The 21,117-nt window shown below is 44.0% G+C and overlaps 1 protein-coding gene and 1 pseudogene across 1 annotated transcript; one reads left to right on the top strand and one right to left on the bottom strand.

The window, feature by feature from the left end:
- Positions 1–3,860: 3,860 nt before the first annotated feature.
- Positions 3,861–4,319, bottom strand: LOC105090569 (large ribosomal subunit protein eL32-like). Its single transcript, XM_064476662.1, has one exon. It carries the CDS (start codon positions 4,308–4,310, stop codon positions 3,861–3,863), a length of 450 nt encoding a protein of 149 aa, XP_064332732.1. The 5' UTR covers positions 4,311–4,319.
- Positions 4,320–14,226: 9,907 nt separating this feature from the next.
- On the top strand, positions 14,227–14,796 carry LOC116149023 (putative peptidyl-tRNA hydrolase PTRHD1; annotated as a pseudogene).
- The last annotated feature ends 6,321 nt before the right edge of the window (positions 14,797–21,117 follow it).

The following is a 21,117-nucleotide window of genomic DNA, read 5'->3' as shown; positions in this document are numbered from 1 at the left end:
TCTACTGTGAGTACATGCACATGAGCACAGACACACACACACACACACACACACACACACACACAAAACATAGCTTGTCACTTTTCCAACAAAAAAGTATTTAGATATTGTTATCCATTGATGGGGAATCAGGTCATGTGTCCTTTCATCTTCTGTTAGACTTTCAATTTTTTTAGTTTGCCTTTTTCTTTCTTCTTTCTTTCTTCCCTTCTTTCTTTCTTTCCTTCTTTCTTTCTTTCTTTGTTTTGTTCATAAGTTGCTAAATGACTCACACATTATGATGCTTGGCATATTATGCTATTATCAGGTTAACAATTTTCTCTGCCACCAGTCTGTAGGGTTGGGCTTGGAAAGCACTCCCCACAAATGAAATATCCCAGTCTTTCTTTAGCATGTGGGACAAACTAGGGTAACCTTTAAGAGTGCTTAGAAAGTATGAAAACATTCAAAATTAGGGTCAAACTTTATGAATTTGCCACAATTTTGTAATTTTCATTAAAAGACCAATTTTATCTCATTCGTTCCCAAAGGCTCTATTTTTCAGGTTAGCTCAGTAGGATATCTTCAAAATCAGGAACTTCATAATTGCCCATGTATGTACAACTGCACTCCTGATGCCTCTTTTCTCTCACCCCTATAGAAGCAATTTTGTTTGAACCTCTCAGACACTTGAGACACGTTTTACAAAACTAATTTTAAGTAAGTATTAATTCAATTGAGCATTCCTGGTGTGGCTCTTTCAGCTGTGCAGAATGCCACAGCTATGAGGAAATTGTTTGTTTCAGAGCAGGAGATGCCAATGCGATGACAGACATTTTTTTAAGGCATGTAGCTGGTGACTGTTAATCTGCATTTCCTGACATTCATAATGGTCTGTTAGCCCCTGGATGTGAGCAGAGGGTTGGTTAATAATCAGGCCTTTTTCATAGTGTGTTTAACAATGCAAAGTACTTTTAAATAATTATTTCATCTAATCTTAACAATAACCCTATGAGATCGGTGGGGACATCCTGGCAACATAAGAACATCCCAAACGTCATTGTCACAGGACAAAGGCTTACTCCCCCTGTTTAGAACCTGGGTACTCCCTAGTAGAAGTAGAAAGCACACTTAAATTATATTATTTTCAACAAATGTTTATTGAGCCCCACCTATGGCTCAGGGCACTGTGAGATGTTGGGGGAGCTGCAGGTGGACAAGACACAGTCCTTTCCCTCAAGGAACTCTGCCTGGCAGGGGAGAGATGTGAACCCCACTATCATCTGATGCTGAAAGTGCCATAATCAGTGTCTTCTGGGAAAGTATCAGAGGGGAGGGAAGGTTTCAGAGAATTTAGGGGACATTTGTGCTGAAGTGTAAATAGGATTCTGCCTGGCAGGGAAGTGAAGGGAAGACATGCTAGGGAGTGATTACAGCCTGAAGTGGACAGAGGCATGGACGAGAGAGTGGAGGAAAGTGGCTAACCGGAGCCTAGATGGAGGGGGTCTTGTTTGCTATGCTAAAGGGTGTGGGTTAGTCCTGCAAACGAGGAAGGTGGTAAAGAGTAAATCTAATTGAATGTGAGTCCAGACTCCAAGGGCTTGCTAACTCGGGGACATTACTTAACCATCATCTGTAAAATGGGGGTAATACACTTATGGGTCAGTTTTGAATGTTAACGAGCTAGTGTATGTAAAGTGTGTACCACGGTGCCTGGCACACAGTAGGTGTTGAATAACTATTAACTACTACCCGGGTCATAGTTCTTTACCTTTTTCAAGTCAGACTTCTCTAAGAATGGATGAATCTTCTCCATATGTGCACTGTTTTGTGTATAATTTAATAGGGTTCACAGATCCTTCAAAACTGGATTCCATATTAAGAATCCAGCTGTAAGATATAGGAAGTCACCTGAAGTTTTACAGCAGAAGAGTGTTGATATTTGATTCTTTAAGGAGGAGGGAAGGAAATACTGGATACTGGAGAAGGAAATTATCTGTGGTTCTCAAATCTGACTGTACATTATAATCATCTGTAGAGTTTTTTAGAAATACCCATGCACTAGCTTCACCTTCAGGCATTCTGATAATTAGTCTGGGGTGGGGCTGGGTATAAGGACTTTCAAAATCTTTCTTTCTAATGTGATTCTGATGCATAGCCAGCTTGGAGAACCAGAGTTAGGCTACTGTCAGTCAGCTGAAAAGAGGATAATTGCAGCAGAGTAGCTGTGGAAAGGAGGAAAGAGGAGCAATTTCAGGAACGTTTTGGACTCAGAATCACCAAGACTCTGTGAGTGATTAGATGTATGAGAGAGGAGGGTGTGAGGTGATTCCACTAATCCAGACGGAAGGGGAAGACGTGTTTGTGTTTTGTTTATTGTTTATTGGTTTTTCTTTAACATGTAGAAGGCAAGAGTGGGCAAACAGGAAACGGTTCATTCAATAAACGTGTTCTTAATATCCATTTATGAAGTGCAAACTGCAGGTCTAGGTTTCATTTCAGACATCTTTGACACACCTGCAGAACATGGGCTTCTCACATGGGCAGCTGGAAATACCAGCATAAATTGTCATCAATCATCAGACCATAGCCAGGTGATTGTGGAAGGGTCTAGATGAGGTCATCTGAGAGAGGGCAGAGGAGACAGGACCACCGGTCATGGAACTCAGAGGGTTGTGCCCTCCGAGGCCATGATGAGGGAGGGGAGAGCATGGTGTGGGATGGGGAGGACCCTGGGAGGAGGAGGCAAAGATTTCCAGAAGGAGCGGGTGGCCATTGTGTGAAACGCTGCAGGGAGATGGGCTGAGGTTAAGGAGCTGGAGGAGCGGGCCCTGGGTTTGATGACTCTGACGCAGTGGCTGTGGCTTTGGAGACAGTATCCACAGCCAAATTCCAGTGGGTGCAGACGAGAAAGAAAGTGAGGAAGCACCGGCATGGGTGTAGGAAGTTTGGGGTGAAAGCAACGAAAGCAGGAGCTGCAGGGGAGGAAGGGTGGAGGAACAGGGCTTTCTTTTGGGCTGGAGTGGCATTATTGTAGTCTGAGGGGAAGGAGCCAGGCCAGAGGAAACCATCAAAATACAGACGAGGGAGGAGACGGCCGGTGGAGCCAGGGCTCAGCTTCGGCAGGCGGCCCACAAACACCGGACTCACAAACACTGGGTGAAGAATTGCTCTTGGTCAGGAACAGGGATGCTAGTTTCTGTGAGGTGAAAGTGAAGACGGTTCCAGAATGGTACAGCCTTTCTGTCTGAGAAGCCACCTGTCGTCATTTCTGAATCTCAAGACATCTTCCTACCTATACTCCCCTTTCCGGGCCCCGTTCCCGGAACTCTGTTCCTTTCCCTCCTCAAACGTGGCCGCCACTCCAGGACAGGAGGCTGGCTGGAGAGTGAGCTGTAATATATCAGAGGCTTCCTCATGTCTTTACTTTCCTCAAAGAAAAGCGTAGGGCCCTTTCCTTTGAGCTGATGGTTAATCATGCCTTTTAAAGACTCCATCTCAGGTGACAGAGAGCTACAGATTCTCAAGTTCGTCAGTCATTTTGCTGGTTCTTCTTGTCTTGGCCCCAGGATGCTCTCCTGAGCTCTCTGGATGTCTCGTAGCACACCTTGCCTCCAGCTGCACTGCTGGCCATTCCGTCCTTCCTAAAAGGCTTTCGGCTCTTGGCACGAGTGACATTGAGTCTCCGGGTTGTCCTCCTGCCCACTGATCCCTCTGCCCTTCCTGACCTTTAGATGCTTGCTGCCCAGGGCGAAGTCCTCTGCTCTTTCTCCTCCCCAGGTGTAACCTCTCCCTGGGCCATTGCATCCAGTCCCATCACTTTTTTTTTTTTTTTGAGTATGAAAGGTTTTATTAACACAAATACAATGTGCATGAGCTGTCTATTCGTTCTCTTTGCTGCGCAGCCTGGCATTGGAATTGGTGACTCTAGGGGCCAGCTGGGCTGCTCTCTCCACAATGGCTTTGCGGTTCTTGGAGGAGACGTTGTGAGCAATCTCAGCACAGTAAGATTTGTTGCACATCAGCAGCACTTCGAGCTCCAGGAACTTGCGGAAGCCTCTGGGCAGCATGTGCTTTGTGTTCTTGTTGCTCCCGTAGCCGATGCTGGGCATCAAGATCTGGCCCTTGAACCTCCTGCGCACCCTGTGGTCAGTGCCTCTGGGTTTCCGCCACTTCCACTTAATTTTGACATATCGGTCTGACTGGTGCCGGATGAGCTTCTTGGTCCTCTTTTTGATGATCCTGGGCTTCACGAGGGGTCTGAGGGCAGCCGTGATGCCAACTAGGAGATGGCTGCCACCTCCGTGGGTAGTGCCGAGGAAGAGCCCCATCACTTTAAATTTCATCTTTCTGCTGAGGTCTCCCCAGTCCTGACCTCTCACTCTAACACCAGAACTCACCACCCGATGACTGACATTTCCATTTGGATGTGTCCCAGGCCCCTCACACTTCACCTGCTGCAAACAGAACTCTTGTTTTTCACCCCCTCCACCTGCCCCTCCTTCCATGTTCTAGTCTCCGTCTATGCCTGAATTGTTTCCTTGGATGCTTAACCAAAACCCCAAAGTCATCCTTGATTCCTCTCCTTCACTCGTCCTCCAGATGCATAAATCCTGTTGACCCTGCTTCCAAAATTTATTGAAATCTGTCTACTTCTTCCATCTCCAGTCAGTCCAGTGCTACTCAAAGTGTGATTTGCAGACCAGCATCAGCGTCACCTGGGAGCTTGTTAGAAATGCAAAGATCTTGGGGTCTTCTCCAGAGTTAGAAACTCTGAGGATGGGACCTTCCAGAGGATTCTGATGCCCTCTAAAGTTTGAGAAGGTCTAAGTCTTTATGATCTCTGGTTCAAGCCGCCTCAATAGCCTCCAACTCATCTCCACATTTACCTTCTCACCTCTCTGCAATCTGCTCTCCTCCTGGCAGCCAGAATAATTGTTTTTTAAGAACAATTAAATCAGATTATGTCACACACATACACACCCCCCTCTCCCCACTCCCTCACACCACGTAAACCTCCCACTGCTTTCCACTGGACCTGGTACCATCCAGGTTTTCTTTCCTGTCCATAGAGCCCTGAGGTGAGATCTGGTCACACCTTCCACTCCAGCCTCTGCCAGAACCTCCCCTCCTTCTTCCTCCAGGCTTTCCCTTTGGTGGTAGATGCACCAGCTTGTTCCCAACTCGGCACCTTTGCACTGGCTGCTCCTCTGCCTGAACTGCTCTTCCCCTGAATGTCCACAGCTGCTTCCCCCACATCATTTACTTCTCAGTATAACGGGCGCCTCCTTTAGAGAGGCCTTCAACTAACCAATCCAAAGCAGCCTCTTTTTACCAAATTACACGGTTTTAACCCTCTGTATGGTACTTATTGCTATCCTTTTTGTTTTTTCTTGTTTATTTACCGTCCAGTGTAATGCAAGTTTTAGGAGAACCAGGACCTGGTTCGTCTTGCTCACTGCCACATTTGAGTGCCTGGAACAGTGCTGGACACACAGTGGATGGTCAGTAAATGTTTGCTGAATGAATGAACTTTACTTGTAGGCCTGAGGCTGCTGTTCATGAGCTCGTGTCCACTTAAACGCCACTTACTCCTCTCTCGTGGCTGCATTTCTGGGAGGCTTCCGTCAGTGTCTCATCTCTGTGGGCCCTTTACAGCACATCCTGAAGAGAAGCAAGAACCTGAGGGAACACGAAAGGAGGCAAAAGTGTGAGAAGACCCCAGCAGGCTACTTTCTTGGAATCTCAGGGAGGGAATCTGAGAGTCAACACCCCAGGTCCTCTATTTTTGATGTGGTTGTTGAGTAATAGGGGAAGTCGCCTAGTTTTTCAGAACATGGGCTTTGTGGTCAGAGGAGCCTGGGTTCAAGCCCTGGCTCTGCCACTTTGCTGTGAGACGCTGGGCAAGCTACTTCCACTCCCCAAGCCTCAGTTTCCCTCTCTGTAAATTGGGGATAATAAACACCCTACAGTGTAGAACTGTTGAGGGGCAGAACTGTAACGTACCTGGCAGATGGCAAGCCATCCCATGAATGTTAGCTATTATTATTATTGTTATCATTATTTTATACTTAGAGGGAGGAAAGTATAAATAGCACTGAGGACTCAAAAAAAAAAAAGTACAGCCACACTTGTGATAAGAAAAACACAAGCTTGAATACACTGAGTTGTTATTTGTCACCTTCTAAATTAGCAAAGCCTAGAAGGTCAGCTGACACTGTTGGTGGAGGCATAAGGGAGCTGGTGGAAGGGTGAATTGGTACAGCAGCCTCCCTGCAGAGAACACTGGCAACAGCTGACAAGATCATAGATGCATAGATCCTTTGGCTCAGCTAATCCACTTCTAGGAATTTATGCTGCAGATATTCTGGCACATGTGCAAAATGATGTATGTAGAAGTTATTCCTTACAGCACCGTTTGAGTTTCAAAATATTGGGAGCAACCTGTAGGTCTATGAGTAGGGAAGTGGTTAAATAAATTGTGGTTTGTCTATATAATGTAACAAATAAAATGGGACATTTTCTATTTGTACTGATTGTTAGGTGAAAACAGATTGTTAGGTGAAAAAAACAAGGTGCAAGACAGGGTGTATAGTAGGATCTAGCAAAAAGCAGGCAGTAGGAAAAAAATATATATGTGTGTGTATTCTTCTGTATAGCAGAAGACCTCTTAAAGGACAGAGTAGAAGAAAAAAATTTTATTCTACACTCTTATATTTTGAATTTTGAACTATGTAAATGCATTATCTGTTTTTTAAAAAGCTGAAGACTGATTTTTTTTAATTTAATTATTAGTACTAATGCTCAATACCTCTTACTTTTTAGGTGATAACTTGTTCTAGGAGTGGTTAATCTCTCTTAATAATTACTACTGTCAGAGGCAAAAGCAGTGATAACAAAGATACTAAAAATGCCTACATTCTTTGAGTCCTTTGCTTGAGGGTATAATAGGGGCTGGCAAAGGAGATGCCCCCAAGTAGATGATGAACTGTGCCGGTGGGAATCTGTATCAGCCTGCAGAGAATGTTCTGAATTTCTCCTCCGTTTTTGAAAACAAATTTTTTTCTTTCTCACTTTTCTAGCATAAAAACAAATAGCATGTATCTGGAGGACACAAAGAGTTAGCATGTATCATGGTTTTAACTGTGCTCTTTTGGAAAGAAGCAAGAAGGAACATGAACATACTTTACATTTCTTCTGCTTTCCTTTTAGCTAATGATTTTGTAAGAACTTAAGAGCTTAGGGAAGTCAGCCTGCCCAAGGCCACTGCCTCTTCATGTTGAGTGTTTCTGCACACGACAGCCCCTCTTACTCCTGCCAAATGCTGCTTGCCTCCCCCAACTTCCTTACCACACATTGTCAGACCTTGTGCATTTCCCCCCTTGCTTTTGATTTCTTTCTTTAAAAACTTTTTTTCTTTTTCTTGGGAGGGCGGTAATTAGGTTGATTTATTTTAATGGAGGTACTGGGGATTGAACCCAGGACCTTGTGCATGCTAGGCATGTGCTTTACCACTGAGCTACACTCTCCCCCATCCCTGACTTCTTTCTAACTTAACTCCCTGTAAGTCTAATTGCTCTGAATCCTACTGCCTAAGACTCAGGGGATATAGACGAGTATTCATATCAGTTAATTGAGCATTTAATTCCATAAATATTTACTGAGTTCCTACTGTGTATCTGGCACCGTATCAAGTGCTGGAAACTCCAGGGAGAAGAAGAAATGATTCTGGTAGTTGTACCAGGTTGCTCACCGTCATTTTAGGGGGACCGAGGTATAATGCAGTGTGAGAGCTACGTAAGTGTCATGGAAGCACCAGGAAGGGGCAGCTAACTCAGGGTGTTAAGATAGAATTTCTGGGGAAGTGAGGACAAGGATAAGAGGAAGTTAACCAGGGTAAGCCAGCAGGGAGAGGAGGATCTGGAGGGGGAGGGGGACAAGGCAGGGTTGGCCACTGAAGGTGAGAAGGTGCCTTCTGTGGTAACGCAGTGGTGCAGTTTCAGCAACAGCAGAGACTTGAAGGTAAGAAACAAACCCTAGTTGTGTGTGTGTGTGTGTGTGTGTGTGTGTGTGTGTGTGTGTGTGTGTGTGTTCATTCAGAGTAAACTAGGGCATGATGATGTGTGCAGCAGGAAGTGGCAGCAGATGAGATTTGGAATATTGCAAGGAGGAAGTAACTAATAATGTCAAATGCAACAGAGCACCATGGACTGACAAGTAGTAGGTCATTGGTGACGTTTACAGAGTGGTAGGGCCTGAGCCCGGTTCTGCTACATTGAAGGATGAAAGGGAGGTGAGACTGTAGGACTCCCAGTGTTAACATTTATCGCTCACCTTCTGTATGGCAAATTTCTGCATTAATGCATTTAATTCTCACAACAACCTGGAGGTAGGTATTATCCAGAGCCTTTTTTTTTTTTTACAGAGGAGGAAACTAAGGCACAGAAAAGGTTAAGCAAAACGTCACACAGTTGGAAGTGACAGAACAGGGAGCTGAAGTCTTCAGTGTCCAAACTCTTGGCTTCTCAGAAGCTGGGATTCCAGAAATGCGACAGTTGCTGGAGAGCAATGTGAAGCCAAGGTTATTCATATTTGTATTATTTTTTTAAGGCTACCAGAAATTCGAGCATGTTTATGGACTGAGAGGAAGGTGCCTGGAGACGTGGCAGGAATGATGATTAATTGAGCAAGGTCCAGGAAGATAAGGCTGAACCCAGGATTTGGCAATGAGAATGTCACCCTAACCTCTGAGACGTCAGCTTCAGCAGTGCTGGAGGGGAGGCAGCCAGATGGAGGCCGAGGGAGGAGGCAAGGGCTTAAGAGCCTCCAGTGGCGCCCGAGAGCTGGGGATGGCCCGGGGTGGGATGGGAGCAGCTGACCGCAGAGACAGCACAACGGGACAGGGATAAATCTGTATTGTATTTTGGAAAACAGAAAATTCAGAAGCTAGTAGGCCACAGTGGAGAGGGGTTGAGTGAGTCCCAGGTAACATACAGGCACTGAACTAGAAACAGTACCTTAAACCAGCCTCAGCTGTTTCCAGAAGGCAGCCTGACCTTTTCCTTTCCTCAGATTATCTTCACAAGAGTGGGTTCTTAACTCTGGTCAGTAATGTAGTTACAATCTTTGTTATGAGCCCAAAAGGTGCTGGTTTTGTGATCGGCATTTAACGATCCTGAGGTATGTTCTGATGGTGATGCTTGCTCGCCACAGTTATTACCTTATATCAAGCTCCTGTAGACCTGTGTTCTGCCCTGCAAAATGCATCGGCCCCTGGACCTTTTTCCCAGGTGCCTGAGTGAGGGCTGGCCAGTCAGTGACCTGTCTGACATCTATGTCTCAGCCGGGAAATTTCTCAGGATTTAAACCCATATCTGCTAGTCTCTGAAACCAAGAGCTCAGCCACTATGGAAACACACCTGTAATTTCATCCTTCCCCATCAGATTCCCTTTTAAAGGGTCTTACAGGAGGAACTTTTAAATGAAGAGCCTGTAAGACTCTCTGAGAAAACAGAGGGGATATAATTGTTGTCTTCCATTGCTTTTGCTTCAAAACACCTTATTTTTAAATTTTGAGTTTTTTGATTAGACGAAATTCAAATGCTTATTTTAGATAAATTAAAAAAGGATGATATTACCACACAGAATTAACTGCCACCCTTGGCTGTGTTTTCTGCCATACTTTCTGTAGGCATATGCAGTGTGTATGTGTACGTGTGTGTGTGTATATATTTCTTTACCTGAAGAGCATCCATCACAATGAACATATACACACACAAAAATATAGTTTCAACACCATTTCTGATGGCTGTCTTAAAATACTTTGAAACAGGCTTATCTGTGCCACCGTGTGCTTGGGAAGATAAATGATCATGAGTAAGAATATCTTGCAATTTACTTAATAGATGCTAGGAGGACATCTGTTCCAATTTTTAAATAATTTGTATTGGAGTGCCCTGACTGTTTAATATGAACCCGGCTGATCATGGGAGATGGGAAGGTGGTAGAAGATAGAGGTTAAATACACAGGCTCTCAGAAGTCAGAGTGCCTGGGCTTGAATTCCAGCTCCCCCATTTATTAGCTGTGTGACCTTGAGCAAATTGCATATCCTCTCTGTGCCTCTGCTCTGTATAAAGAGGAATAATAGTACCTAAATGAGTTAGTCCATGCAAAGTGCTTAGAAAAATGCCTGGCGTCTAATGACATTCAATCCACATTTGTGTTTCAGAATACATTCATTTATATTATGTCAATGTTCAAGTTGCTGAGTCATTTGGTCCAAAAAAACCCAGCGTCAGTTTGACACAGGTGAGGCAGATATAGAAGTTTTCCAGGTTGGTTCCTGGGGTTGGGGCTGAGTCTGTATTTTTACTGAACTCTCCAAGAGAGTGAGTTTTAGAATCAGCCAGGTTCATAATCCGCTGGTCTAGAACACTGACGCAGATGGACGGAAGTTGGATGGTGGATGAGACCGGAAAGATCACAAACAGTGAGTCTGAGACAGCCCCACCCAGACACAGTGGCCCTTCGTTAGCAGTAAGGCAGGGTAATGTGATATTTAAAACTGGAACTTTGTCGGCTGAGAATTAGTTGAGACAAAGAGGCCAAAGCCATGAAAAGGTGGGAGAAACCTTCAGGTAGAGGCAGTTTCTTTCTGAAACTTAACTTCTTTCTGAAGTTAATCAGTCCTTTTTGGGGGAGGATATTTTTTCTTCTTTTTGTTCCATTTGGTTTTGTCTAGCTTATTTATAAAAGCATTCAGAGAGATATTTTTTCCTTCTTAGGATAATGGCTAATGCTTACTCAGTATGTGTTGGGCACGGTGCTAGTAGTTTTTAGGTTCTGTTTCATGTAACCTTCCAGACAGTTGTATGAGGTGTGAACCATTTTTCCCATGCTATATGACAAAACTAAAATCTGGAGAGGTTAAATAACTTACACAAGGTACAATATCCATTTTCCCTTTCTTTAGTGATACAGTGCCAATTTTATTTGGGGTGGTAATGCACCCACTGAAAAACCTCTATTTGCCATTGCCCCTTGCAGCTAGGTGTGGTCACGTGTCTATGTTCTGGCCAATGAGATGCAAATGGAAGTACTATGCGGGCCTTCTGGGAAGAGTCTTTAAAGGGTGTTGACTCTGCCATAAAGTCCTTTTCTGTTCCTTCTTCCTGATGCCTGAAATGCAGTTGGGGTGACGGGAGCTTCAGTGGCCACCTTGGACTTTGAAGATATAAACCATGCATTAGATGGTGGTGGAGAAAAAAGGAACTTTGGTCCCTGATGACTATAGAACTGCCGTACCCACCCTGGGCTCCCTATCTCTGACTTATATGAAAGATAAACACACTTCTATCTTGTTTAAGTTTCTCTTATCAACAGACAAACATGATCCTAACTGTAATAATAGCTTATGCTATACTGTGCTTTATCAAAGCTAACTATATGCCAGACACTTTTCTATGTGGTTTCTATGTATTGACTCATTTTAACCCTCACAACAAGCCTATGATGTAGGGATATTCCCATTTTGCAAATGTAGAAACTGAAGCAAAGAGAGGTTTAGTGACTTGCCCAAGGTCACAGAGCTGGAAGCGGCAGAGCCAGCAAACACACTACTAATAGGAATCAGATGTGGGAGTAGAACTCAGGGCTGTCTTACACCCAACTCCATGCTTATAGCAATTATGCTATATGGCTTCTTTCATGCTCAGTATGAGTGTGGTGTGCTTTGTGGTTTTCCTTACCTAAACTTTACCATCTACTCTAATTCACAAAATGGAGGACTCCCAGCTGGTGGCCATTAGAAGGAAACCCATGGTTTCTCTAGAAGATCGAAACAGCCTTATTAGGGCCCACCTCAGAGCTCTCACTCCTTAGTAAAACTTCCAAAAGAAGTGTCATGGATGGATGTCAAAAAGTTAATTATTGTAAAAAGCATCCATGTAATTTCATTTGCCATTGCCTCCATTACAAAATTGTTTTGCTTTTTTTAATCAGGTAGAATTCTATAATAAACAAAATTGAGCCATCCATCCATCCATCCAACAAGCATTCAGCACCTGCTCTGTGCCAGGCACTCTCCCAGGTGTGGGAGACTGCAGCAACTGACCGACAAGGGGAAGGGAGGCAGATAATTCAACACACAAGAAAATATCAGGCACAAACAAGTGCTGTGAAGGAAAGAATTGTGCAGTGGAGACTCTTTGGAAGGTTTCATTGAGGAAGAGATATTTGAGCTAAGACTTGGAAGTGAGAAGGAAATTCCTTGAGAAGAGCAGGGAAGGGTCTTCCAGACTGAGGGAGGAGCGATTCCCTGGTGTCAGAACGAGTGTGGCGTGGTCAAGGGACAGACAGAATCTCCATGGGCCCGGAGCATGAAGCAAGAGTGAGACGTGAGGTGAGGTCAGAAAGTCTGAGGGGCCAGATCATGCCAGTTGTGAAAGCCAGATTTGGGGATTTTACTCGGAAGTGACAGGGGAAGCTGTTGGAGGGTTTTGGCATTATGGCAGACATTCGTCACTGGCTGGCCAGCATTCAAAAGCCCTTCTTATTTGGGAAATCACAAAACTCTGGGATGCAGGGTCCCAGTTCCCACTATAGAAGCCAAGGCTTGTAGAAGCCAAAGACAGGAGAAAGTGTTTTCTCTCCTCTCCTGTGGCATATAGAACAAGGCCAGTCAGAGGCTCCTACCTGGGACTTTGAGTCATGAGGGCATGTCTCAAAGATACAAGGTCAGTTAGAAATTATTAGGGTGACAGTGGTACAGTCAGGAATGCCCAGGGATGAGTGTGCCAGGGCAGCAGAATCCAGCATATGGTGACCAATGTCCACTGGCACCTGGCTGCCCACAAGTGTCCTTTGGGAGGGAATCAGGGGCCACATCTTCAGCAAACCATTCCTGGAGCTTCGCTGTATAAACCTTTCCCTGTACCTTGTTCTCTGATCTTCCTCTTGATACTCTGAGTTCCATAGTTGCTTTCAATGAATTCTTCTGTTTAAGAGTTAGCCAGTGCTGGTTTCTGTGGTGTTAAAGCAAGCATCTTAACTAGTACAGCTAGGGTGTGATGCAGTGAGGCACATTTTCAAAAGATAGTTGGCTGTTACACCATTTACAATAGCCAAGACATGGAAGCAACTTAAATGTCTATCAACAGATGATTGGATAAAGAAATCATGGTATGTGTGTGTGTGTGTGTATATATACACACAATGAAATACTACTCAGTCATAAAAAAGAATAAAGTAATGCCATTTGCAGCAACATGGATGGACCTAGAGATTATCATACTAAGTCAGACTAAGACAAATATTATGTGATATCACTTATATGTGGAGTCTAAAAAATGATACAAACAGACTTAATAACAAAACAGAAACAGACCCACAGACATAGAAAATAAACTTATGGTTACCAGGGCGGGGGAGGGGTGGATAAATTGGGAGTTTGGAATTTGCAGATACTAACTACTAAATATAAAATAGATAAACAACAAGATACTACTGTATAGCAAAGGGAACTATATTCAATGCCTTGTAATAGCCTATAATGAAAAAGATTATGAAAAGATGTATGTATATGTATAACTGAATCACTATGCTGTACACCAGAAATTAACACAACATTGTAAACCAACTATACTTCAGAAAAAAAAAAAAGATAACTGGATGCTAAGTGGAAAATGTGTTAGAAGAGGTATCAGCCGGGGACCAATCAGAAACAGAAATCACACTATGTATTTCAAATAGAGGGGCTTTAATATAAAGAACTGCTTTCACAGACATTAGAAATTGAAAGAGGAAAAGGAAACAGCCGAGAAAAAAGGAAGAGGGTAGTAACTCAGGGATTAATAACTGCAAGAAGCAGCTCCTACCTGCTAAGGCTGGAAAATAGGTAGTGTCACCTGTACCTAGGAGCTTGGAGGAGAGGCCCCAGGTGGCTGGTGCCTGCGTCTCTGAAGAAAGCGCTGCCCTGCTCAGACCTCTGTGGAAGGGGTGCTGTCTGACTGGGGCCTCCACCAAAGGGACCTCCCCACCAGGGCACAGCTCCACAGGTGAGGGAGTGTGGCATGACCACCGGGGGTGCCGGAAGCCCTGGGTGTCTCTGGAAGCTGGGGCCACTTATATGCTGCTACTGGAGCAACAAAAAAACAGGAAAGTGAAAAACCAGGAAAGAAGTCTCTTTTCCTTTCCCTTTACTTTTCTTTCTTCTTCTAATGCCTCACATTGTAAAACCTAACAGGAAGCCAGCTAGTTGGAGGTGGGAGATTAGGTTTGCATTAGCCCAACCCCACATTACAGAGAAGAGCTTACAAAGGTATCTCGGAGACCATAGATAAATTCCCAGCACAGGAGCATCAAGTCCAGTTAGGAGGCCACAGAAGCCACCTAGGAGAGAGAGAATGGTAGCATGGACCAGGGGACTGGCAGTGAAGACGGTAAGAAACAGGGCAGGAAGACAGCACCCTCAGGCACAGAGCTGCAGTTCCTGGTGCGATACTTGGTGCCACAAAAGGATCTATCACAGGCTCCATTCTCCTGGCCAGCGGGCGCCTTGGTAGCAGGCTTGTCACACAGCTGGGCAACCACCCACAAACTGCTGCCTCCCCCCTCCCCCCACCCCACCCCCAGAAGCAGGAGCGCATGCAAAAGGTGGTCCCCGAGACCCCAGAGGAGGCCCTAAAGGAGCCACCTGAGACCCTGACCACGTGCTGTAGTTAGAGCACCCCGAGAATATCCCCACTTCTATTGCGCTCAGGCCCCACCCCAAGGAAGAAGTGACCTAGTATTGGAAGAAGTTCTGATTATTCAAATGAGTACTGCTATCCATTGCTTTGATATATTTGAATATCAATCAGCTGGATCCAGAAACAGCACACCCTCCATTCCTAAGCATCGTGCACTCCTTTCAATAGCAGCTCATTCTTCCATGTACGTTATGACTGTTTCTTGAGGGTCAAACACGTGTTCATATTAAAGTTGTCATTACTAAGTTAAAAGAACACAAGAAATTGATTTTAGATTAGAGATAGGATTGACAAGAATTTCCTCTGAAAGCTTAGATATGAATTTAATGTTAACATTATCAATACAGGTCCCAGATGCCTGCTCTTTGGCAAAGGTGAGAACCCAACAAGGGATGGAGAGGCACCCAGAGACTGAAGAGGAGGGAACCTGTTAGCATCCCTAGGCCTGATGGGGCAGGGGAGGGAGCTGCAGACAAGGATGAGGGGACCCCAGCAGGGTCTAAGCCACTTGGGAGGCCAGGAGAGAGTTGGGGAATAAACCCCCTGCCCAGCCTTTCTCTTCTCTTACTCTCAGTCTCCTGCTGTACCTCCCAACCAGAAACCAGAGGGTCAGGGAGATCAGCTGGCCAGACACAGGGCAGAAGGAGCAGAAGGGCAAACAGAGTATGTAACACATACGTTACAGACAATTTTTCCTACTTACTACATTATATTTGTATGGGCCTTGAACTAAGGTAGTTACATATCAGTTATTTCATTTCATACTCAAAAGTGCTCTGATGGTTAGTTTTATGTGTTAACTTTACTAGATCAAAGGGTGCCCACACATTTGGTCAAATATTATTCTCACTGCTTCTGTGAGGGTGTACCTGGATGAAATTGACATTTGAATCCACAGACTGAGTAAAGCAGGTTGTCCTCCCTAATGTGGGTGGGCCTCATTTAATCTATCGAAGGCCTGCATAGAAAACAAAAGGCTGACTCTCCCTTAACTATGAGGGAGCTCATCTGCCTGTCTTAGACTTGGGACACCAGTTTTTTTTCCTGCATTCAGACTTGAGCTGAAACATTGGCTCTTCTTGGGTCTTGAACCTGCTGGCTTTCAGACTAGAAATATACCATCAGCTGTCCTGGGTCCCCAGCTTGCTGACTGCAGACCTGAGGACTGCTCAGCTTCCATAATCATGTGAGCTAATTCCTTATAATAACTAAATGAATGAATGAACAAATCAGCCAGTCTCTCTCCTTCCCTCCCTCCCTTTCCCTCTCTATATAGTCCAACTGGTTTTGTTTCTCTGGAGAACCCTGACTAATCCAAGTGCCTTGTAAGATAAGCAGGGCAGGTATTATCTCCAGAAAGAAGCAAATATGACTGGAAGCCCCAGGACAAAAATTAAAATGTAGATCTGTTTAAATCATGCTTACTCTGTTTATATAACTCTCAATATTGGCAAAGTTCCCCATGATTGTTTTTATGCTTCTTTCTAAAACAGTATCTACCTACTCACCAAGTAAGACCTTGAAATTCCCTTTCTCCCTGCCCCGCCCCCCCCGCTCCTCCCCACCCCCCCCCACCCCTGTCTAAATTGTTAGCAAGCTTTTCAAGTATCTCTTTAATTTGTTCTTAGAAGGAAGGGTATAACTTAGCAGTAGAGTGCATGCTTAGCGTGCACAAAGTCCTGGGTTCAATCCCACCAGTACCTTCATTAAAAAAAAAGTAAATAAGTAAATGAACCTAATTACCTCCCCCCTTCAATAAATAAATAAAATAAATATCTCTTTAATCTGTCCTTTTCCATATTTTTCCACAATTCAGACCCCCCCCCTTCCCTTCCCCGGAGTACACACACCCACAGTGCCTGATTATACGTTTGTGTGATTATTAATGAGATTTTTCTCCCACGTCAAGCTCAGGTCCACAACCCACTGTTGTTCTCATCATGCGCGGAAGTCTCAAAATATTTGTTGTTGGGTTAACCAGTCTTCCTGTCTAGTTTCTTACTCTGTCTATTCATCCTGCCAAGAGCGAACTTTTTTTTTTCCAAGAGTGAACTTTTAACATACAAATCTGATCTTTCCAGTTTCACTAGGTTAAAATACCAATATAATCACATTTCTTCTGAATGTTCAGTAAATTGCTCGCAGCCCCCTTCATCAGTTAGTGGAAACTCCAGTAGCCCACATTGGAAAAAGACAACTGGAAAACCTATTCAGTGCGTGGGTGAGTCCGTGTTTTCCACCGTGGTTGATTCCGTTACTACTCTGCAGGGTTGACATGAAAGCTGGTCTTGTAAAATAGTGTATGTTTGTCTCCTGGGATGATGGTCTTGCGAATTAATACTCCTCACTGGCCAAGCAGTCCTCTAAGGGAGGATAGCTTCATTCCTTCAGTGTTGTCCTCAGTTAGAAATGTTTCAATGAATATATATATGTTCATGTATAACTGAAAAATTGTGCTCTACACTGGAATTTGACACAACATTGTAAAATGATTATAACTCAATAAAAAATGTTAAAAAAAAAAAAAAGAAATGTTTCTATGGCTCTTCAACTTACAGTCTTGTGCTCACTCTTTCTCTCAAAGCCCACCCTCCACAGTAGGCTGACTGGGACACGAGGGGCTTCCCAGGGACTCCCCCTTTGCTCCTGGTAAGTTCCTCTCTGAAGCCTTTTCCTCCTGTCTCACCAGGAGACCTCAGTAGGGACCACCCCACTTATCAGGGAGGTTATAACATTGACTGTCACAAGGGAGAGGGTCCAAGTAAGCCTCTGTTCCTTCCTTTCCAGGAGGCTCCTGGTCTCCTAAGCAAAATATCCTTAGTGTACAGAGCTGTTGACCAGCTCTGTACACTGAAACACTTGAGAGAGCCAGGTTACAAAGAATATAATTATTCTACAAAGGATATTCTATAACTTTCTATCTTCTGAGCAAAGGGCACCTTCTTTCCTACATTTACACAAAGTAGAGGGACCAACCAGGTGAGTCTTCTCCAAACAAGGACTTGCTCCAAGGTGACCAGTGTTTCTGAACTGGAACACAGGCTTTGGAACCTTTGAGAATATGACAGCTTTTCCTGATAAGAATTTTCTAAGTTGCACCTTGTCTTAGGTGGAGTTCCCCACAAAATAGACTCAGAAATGGAGATTTGCATGTAAAGTTTTTTGGAGTGTTCTCAAGCACAACACCCATAGGGAAGTGAGAGAATCAAGACTGGGCAAAGGAGGGAGTTGAACTGTGACACAACTGCCTCAGCCTGACCCACCAGGAGCGGTGGGCTGGGACAGCCCTTCGGTGTTGTCTCCAGTGGAGGCAAGGAGGCTGGCCATTGTACATCATCAATGACCAGTCATTGCCCAGACACGGAATGTGGACTGCCCCAGCCCTAGAGGATATAACCTTGGAGGAAGCAGCTCCTGCCAGCCAAAGGTGATTTCTGAGGCCTGACTCATCTGTGAGCCTTTATCATCAACACATCCCCTATACATAGGGGCAAAGTGTCTCAGTCTTGAAGAGGGGACCTGGTAGTGCACCACAGGGTCTAGTATACACCTGTCCGGGCACAATTTATTATAGCTCAGTCTCCTCCCCTGTACTCTAAGCACCTTGAGGGCAGAAACCAGGTGTGTCCAACAGAGTCCCTGAAATAAAGTATCCACTCAATTAGTAACTAGCAGATGAGTGAATAAATGCATACATGAATATAATCCCAGTGACTCTGTAATAAATTATTATTGGTTGCATTTATGCATAGCTTTACATATGCAAAATATTCTGCTAAAAATATGTGTTATAAATATGTAAGTTCTGCAAGCAATAATTTCTAATAAAATCTGTCATCAAAATGAATTAATAATTTAGTGGGCACAAACCAGGAGAACAACCCTGTGTTAGTCAACTCTCTCAGAATGCATCTGCCTTAATAATAGAACTATTTAAAGGCTTCAGAGCTGGCTTTTTTTTTTTTTTTTTTTTGAGCAGGAGAGGGAAGGATTTATTATTTGCAGCAAATAAGGAAAACACTAGGGATTTTTCCCAAAGCAGTGTCTCCAGAGCTGGCATCTTAATTCATCTCTTGAATTGATTTTTAGACTCTCTGCTTTGTTAGATAAATCTCCTCTCATCATGCCTAAATCCTGCTTTCATTATATAGTGTTTCCAAAGTTTATTGAGTATTTTATCCTTGCTATCAAATTGATCTTGGCTGTTTTTGCATCTCTTCTGATGTTTGTAGTTCTATTGCCAGTGGTCCAGTTTCTCATGGACATTTGTTGTTTTAACTCTCCAGAAAAGCAGCTCCCTTCTTCTGGGAAAAGCTCCATCAAAGCTCCATCTGACCCTAGTAGGTGGGAGCTGACAATTACAGAAGCAGAGTAATTGGCCCAGAGCTGAGCACATGACCCAAGCTGGACCAATCCCCGTTCTTCCCTGGGAAATTTTTTTTTACCTTGGAAAAAAGAGAGAAAGAAGTTGGGAAAGAAGAGGGCTTTTTCCTCTTAGCTTGTGTAGTTGTTTGCTAGCCTAGGAGCACAGGGCTACCAGAGGCCAATCCCAACCCCATGAAGGAACACTCCTGCAAGAGTAGAAATGAAGTCAGCCCAAGGAAAGAAACAGGTTGAGAAGTGGAGAGTCCTGAGAACTTTCAAATCCCTGATTCTAAGAGCTAAAAATCTCAGAGACTGTTTCCTGAGCCCCACTGCTTAGCTATCAAATGCATTCTCCATTCCGGAGGCATCTCAGTCGGCTGCCCAAAATCTCCCTTTTAGCTTAAGCTAATTTAAGTTGTGTTTTATCACTTCTGACTTCAGAGAGTTCTCCCCACCCCCACTCCTACCGCCCCTTCCCACATACACATTTGCTAGGATCACTTTGTAGAATTCAGTGGATTTAAAGATTAATCTGAATACTAACCTTGTAAGCCTTGAGTTGTAAAGGCACGTCGCCTACACCGGGTGCTGGAACCTAGAGTTTAAGAGCATCAGCTCAAGAGCCTTAAGTTGCTATCCTACCTTCATCATCAACCGGCTAAGTGACTTTTGGTGAGTTACCTAAACTGTGCCTTAGCCTCCCATCTGTACAATTGCAAAACGATTAAAGGGTCACTGTGCACTTTAAATGGGATTACATCTTTAAAGCCCTAGGACAAATACCTGGCATATAGCAAGAATTCCATAAATTCAGTGATTCTGATCATTTCCCTCTTTTGTCCTTAATGTCTCCCAAGGCACAATCACCATCTGGGATTCAGTACATATTAATTCAATCCAGAACCTCACATTTCTTTCATTTTTACTTTCAGGTTGTTAAATAATTGTTTATCTTCAACATTTCAAGTCCTTTCACTTGGACCACATTCAGCGTCTCTTAATTTTTGCCAGTGGTTCAATCCCAACCTTTGTTCTTTGGTATTTCTTCTCAGTTCTTTCCCTTGTATCTCCTGTTACTATCCAGCAGCCTCTTCTTTTCTTATAAAATGCTTCTCACTATATCCACGCACTAGAACATTCCTACTACAAGGAGCACTTTGCTGCATGTTTATTTTCTCTGGAATCTTCTCTCTGTTATGGAAAGACGGTCATTTATCAACCTATAATGGAGCTCTTCCTGGTTTGGTTAGGGCATGCTGCAAACTGCCCTTGTATCGCAAGGCCCTGTAATAATGCTTTTTTTGGCCAGAACACAAACCACAGTCAAAAAGGTCTTCCTGAGTTCTGAAGGTCAAGCAATTTGAATTTTCTCAGGCTTTTAGAAGAGTGGAAGGCGGGCCTTCCCCCGGGGAGCATCTGTTGGTCATTTTTTAGATTGAGTCTGGGACTTACAACTGGCAGTACCTGGATTCTGGTCTTGGCTCTGCGACCTCCCATTGGGGTACCCAACGTCCAGGAGCCTCAGTTTCCTCATCTGTAACATGAATTTATAGCAGAATTACTCTTACCTTGTGTAAAAATTAAAATGAAACAATTTGGCAGTTTCTGAATTGTAGTGCTGCATAAATGGGAGAGTCTATTAATGCAAACGTTAGTAGGAACGCAGTGACGGACATAAAACAGGGGCTCGTTCTCTTTAATTTGCTTTGAGCCGTGCTGTGTGCAGACAGGATGAATTCAGGGCACTTTGGTGAAGAGCCACCCTTAGGATCTCTGTGAGTAAGGCAGACAAACAGAGTCAGTGCTCATGTCCACAGTCCTTTTAGAAGTTCCAAAGAAAGGGCACATCAAAGAATACCTTCAGTTTGTGAACCTCCGTGGGAAAATGTCTTAGAAGGAGAATAAAATAAGCCATGTTACAGCCTCTCAAATGGGCCTTCCCTAATTCCGCCTTCACTACCATTGTTCCTGGCTCCCTGTCCTTGCCCAGCCCAGCCATTTTATTATATACATTTATAAAGCCGT

This window comes from Camelus dromedarius, chromosome 20, assembly GCF_036321535.1.
Source record: "Camelus dromedarius isolate mCamDro1 chromosome 20, mCamDro1.pat, whole genome shotgun sequence".
NCBI lineage: Eukaryota > Metazoa > Chordata > Mammalia > Artiodactyla > Camelidae > Camelus > Camelus dromedarius.
Note: the sequence above shows the minus strand (reverse complement) of the source record. Positions and strands in the feature narration are given on the sequence as shown.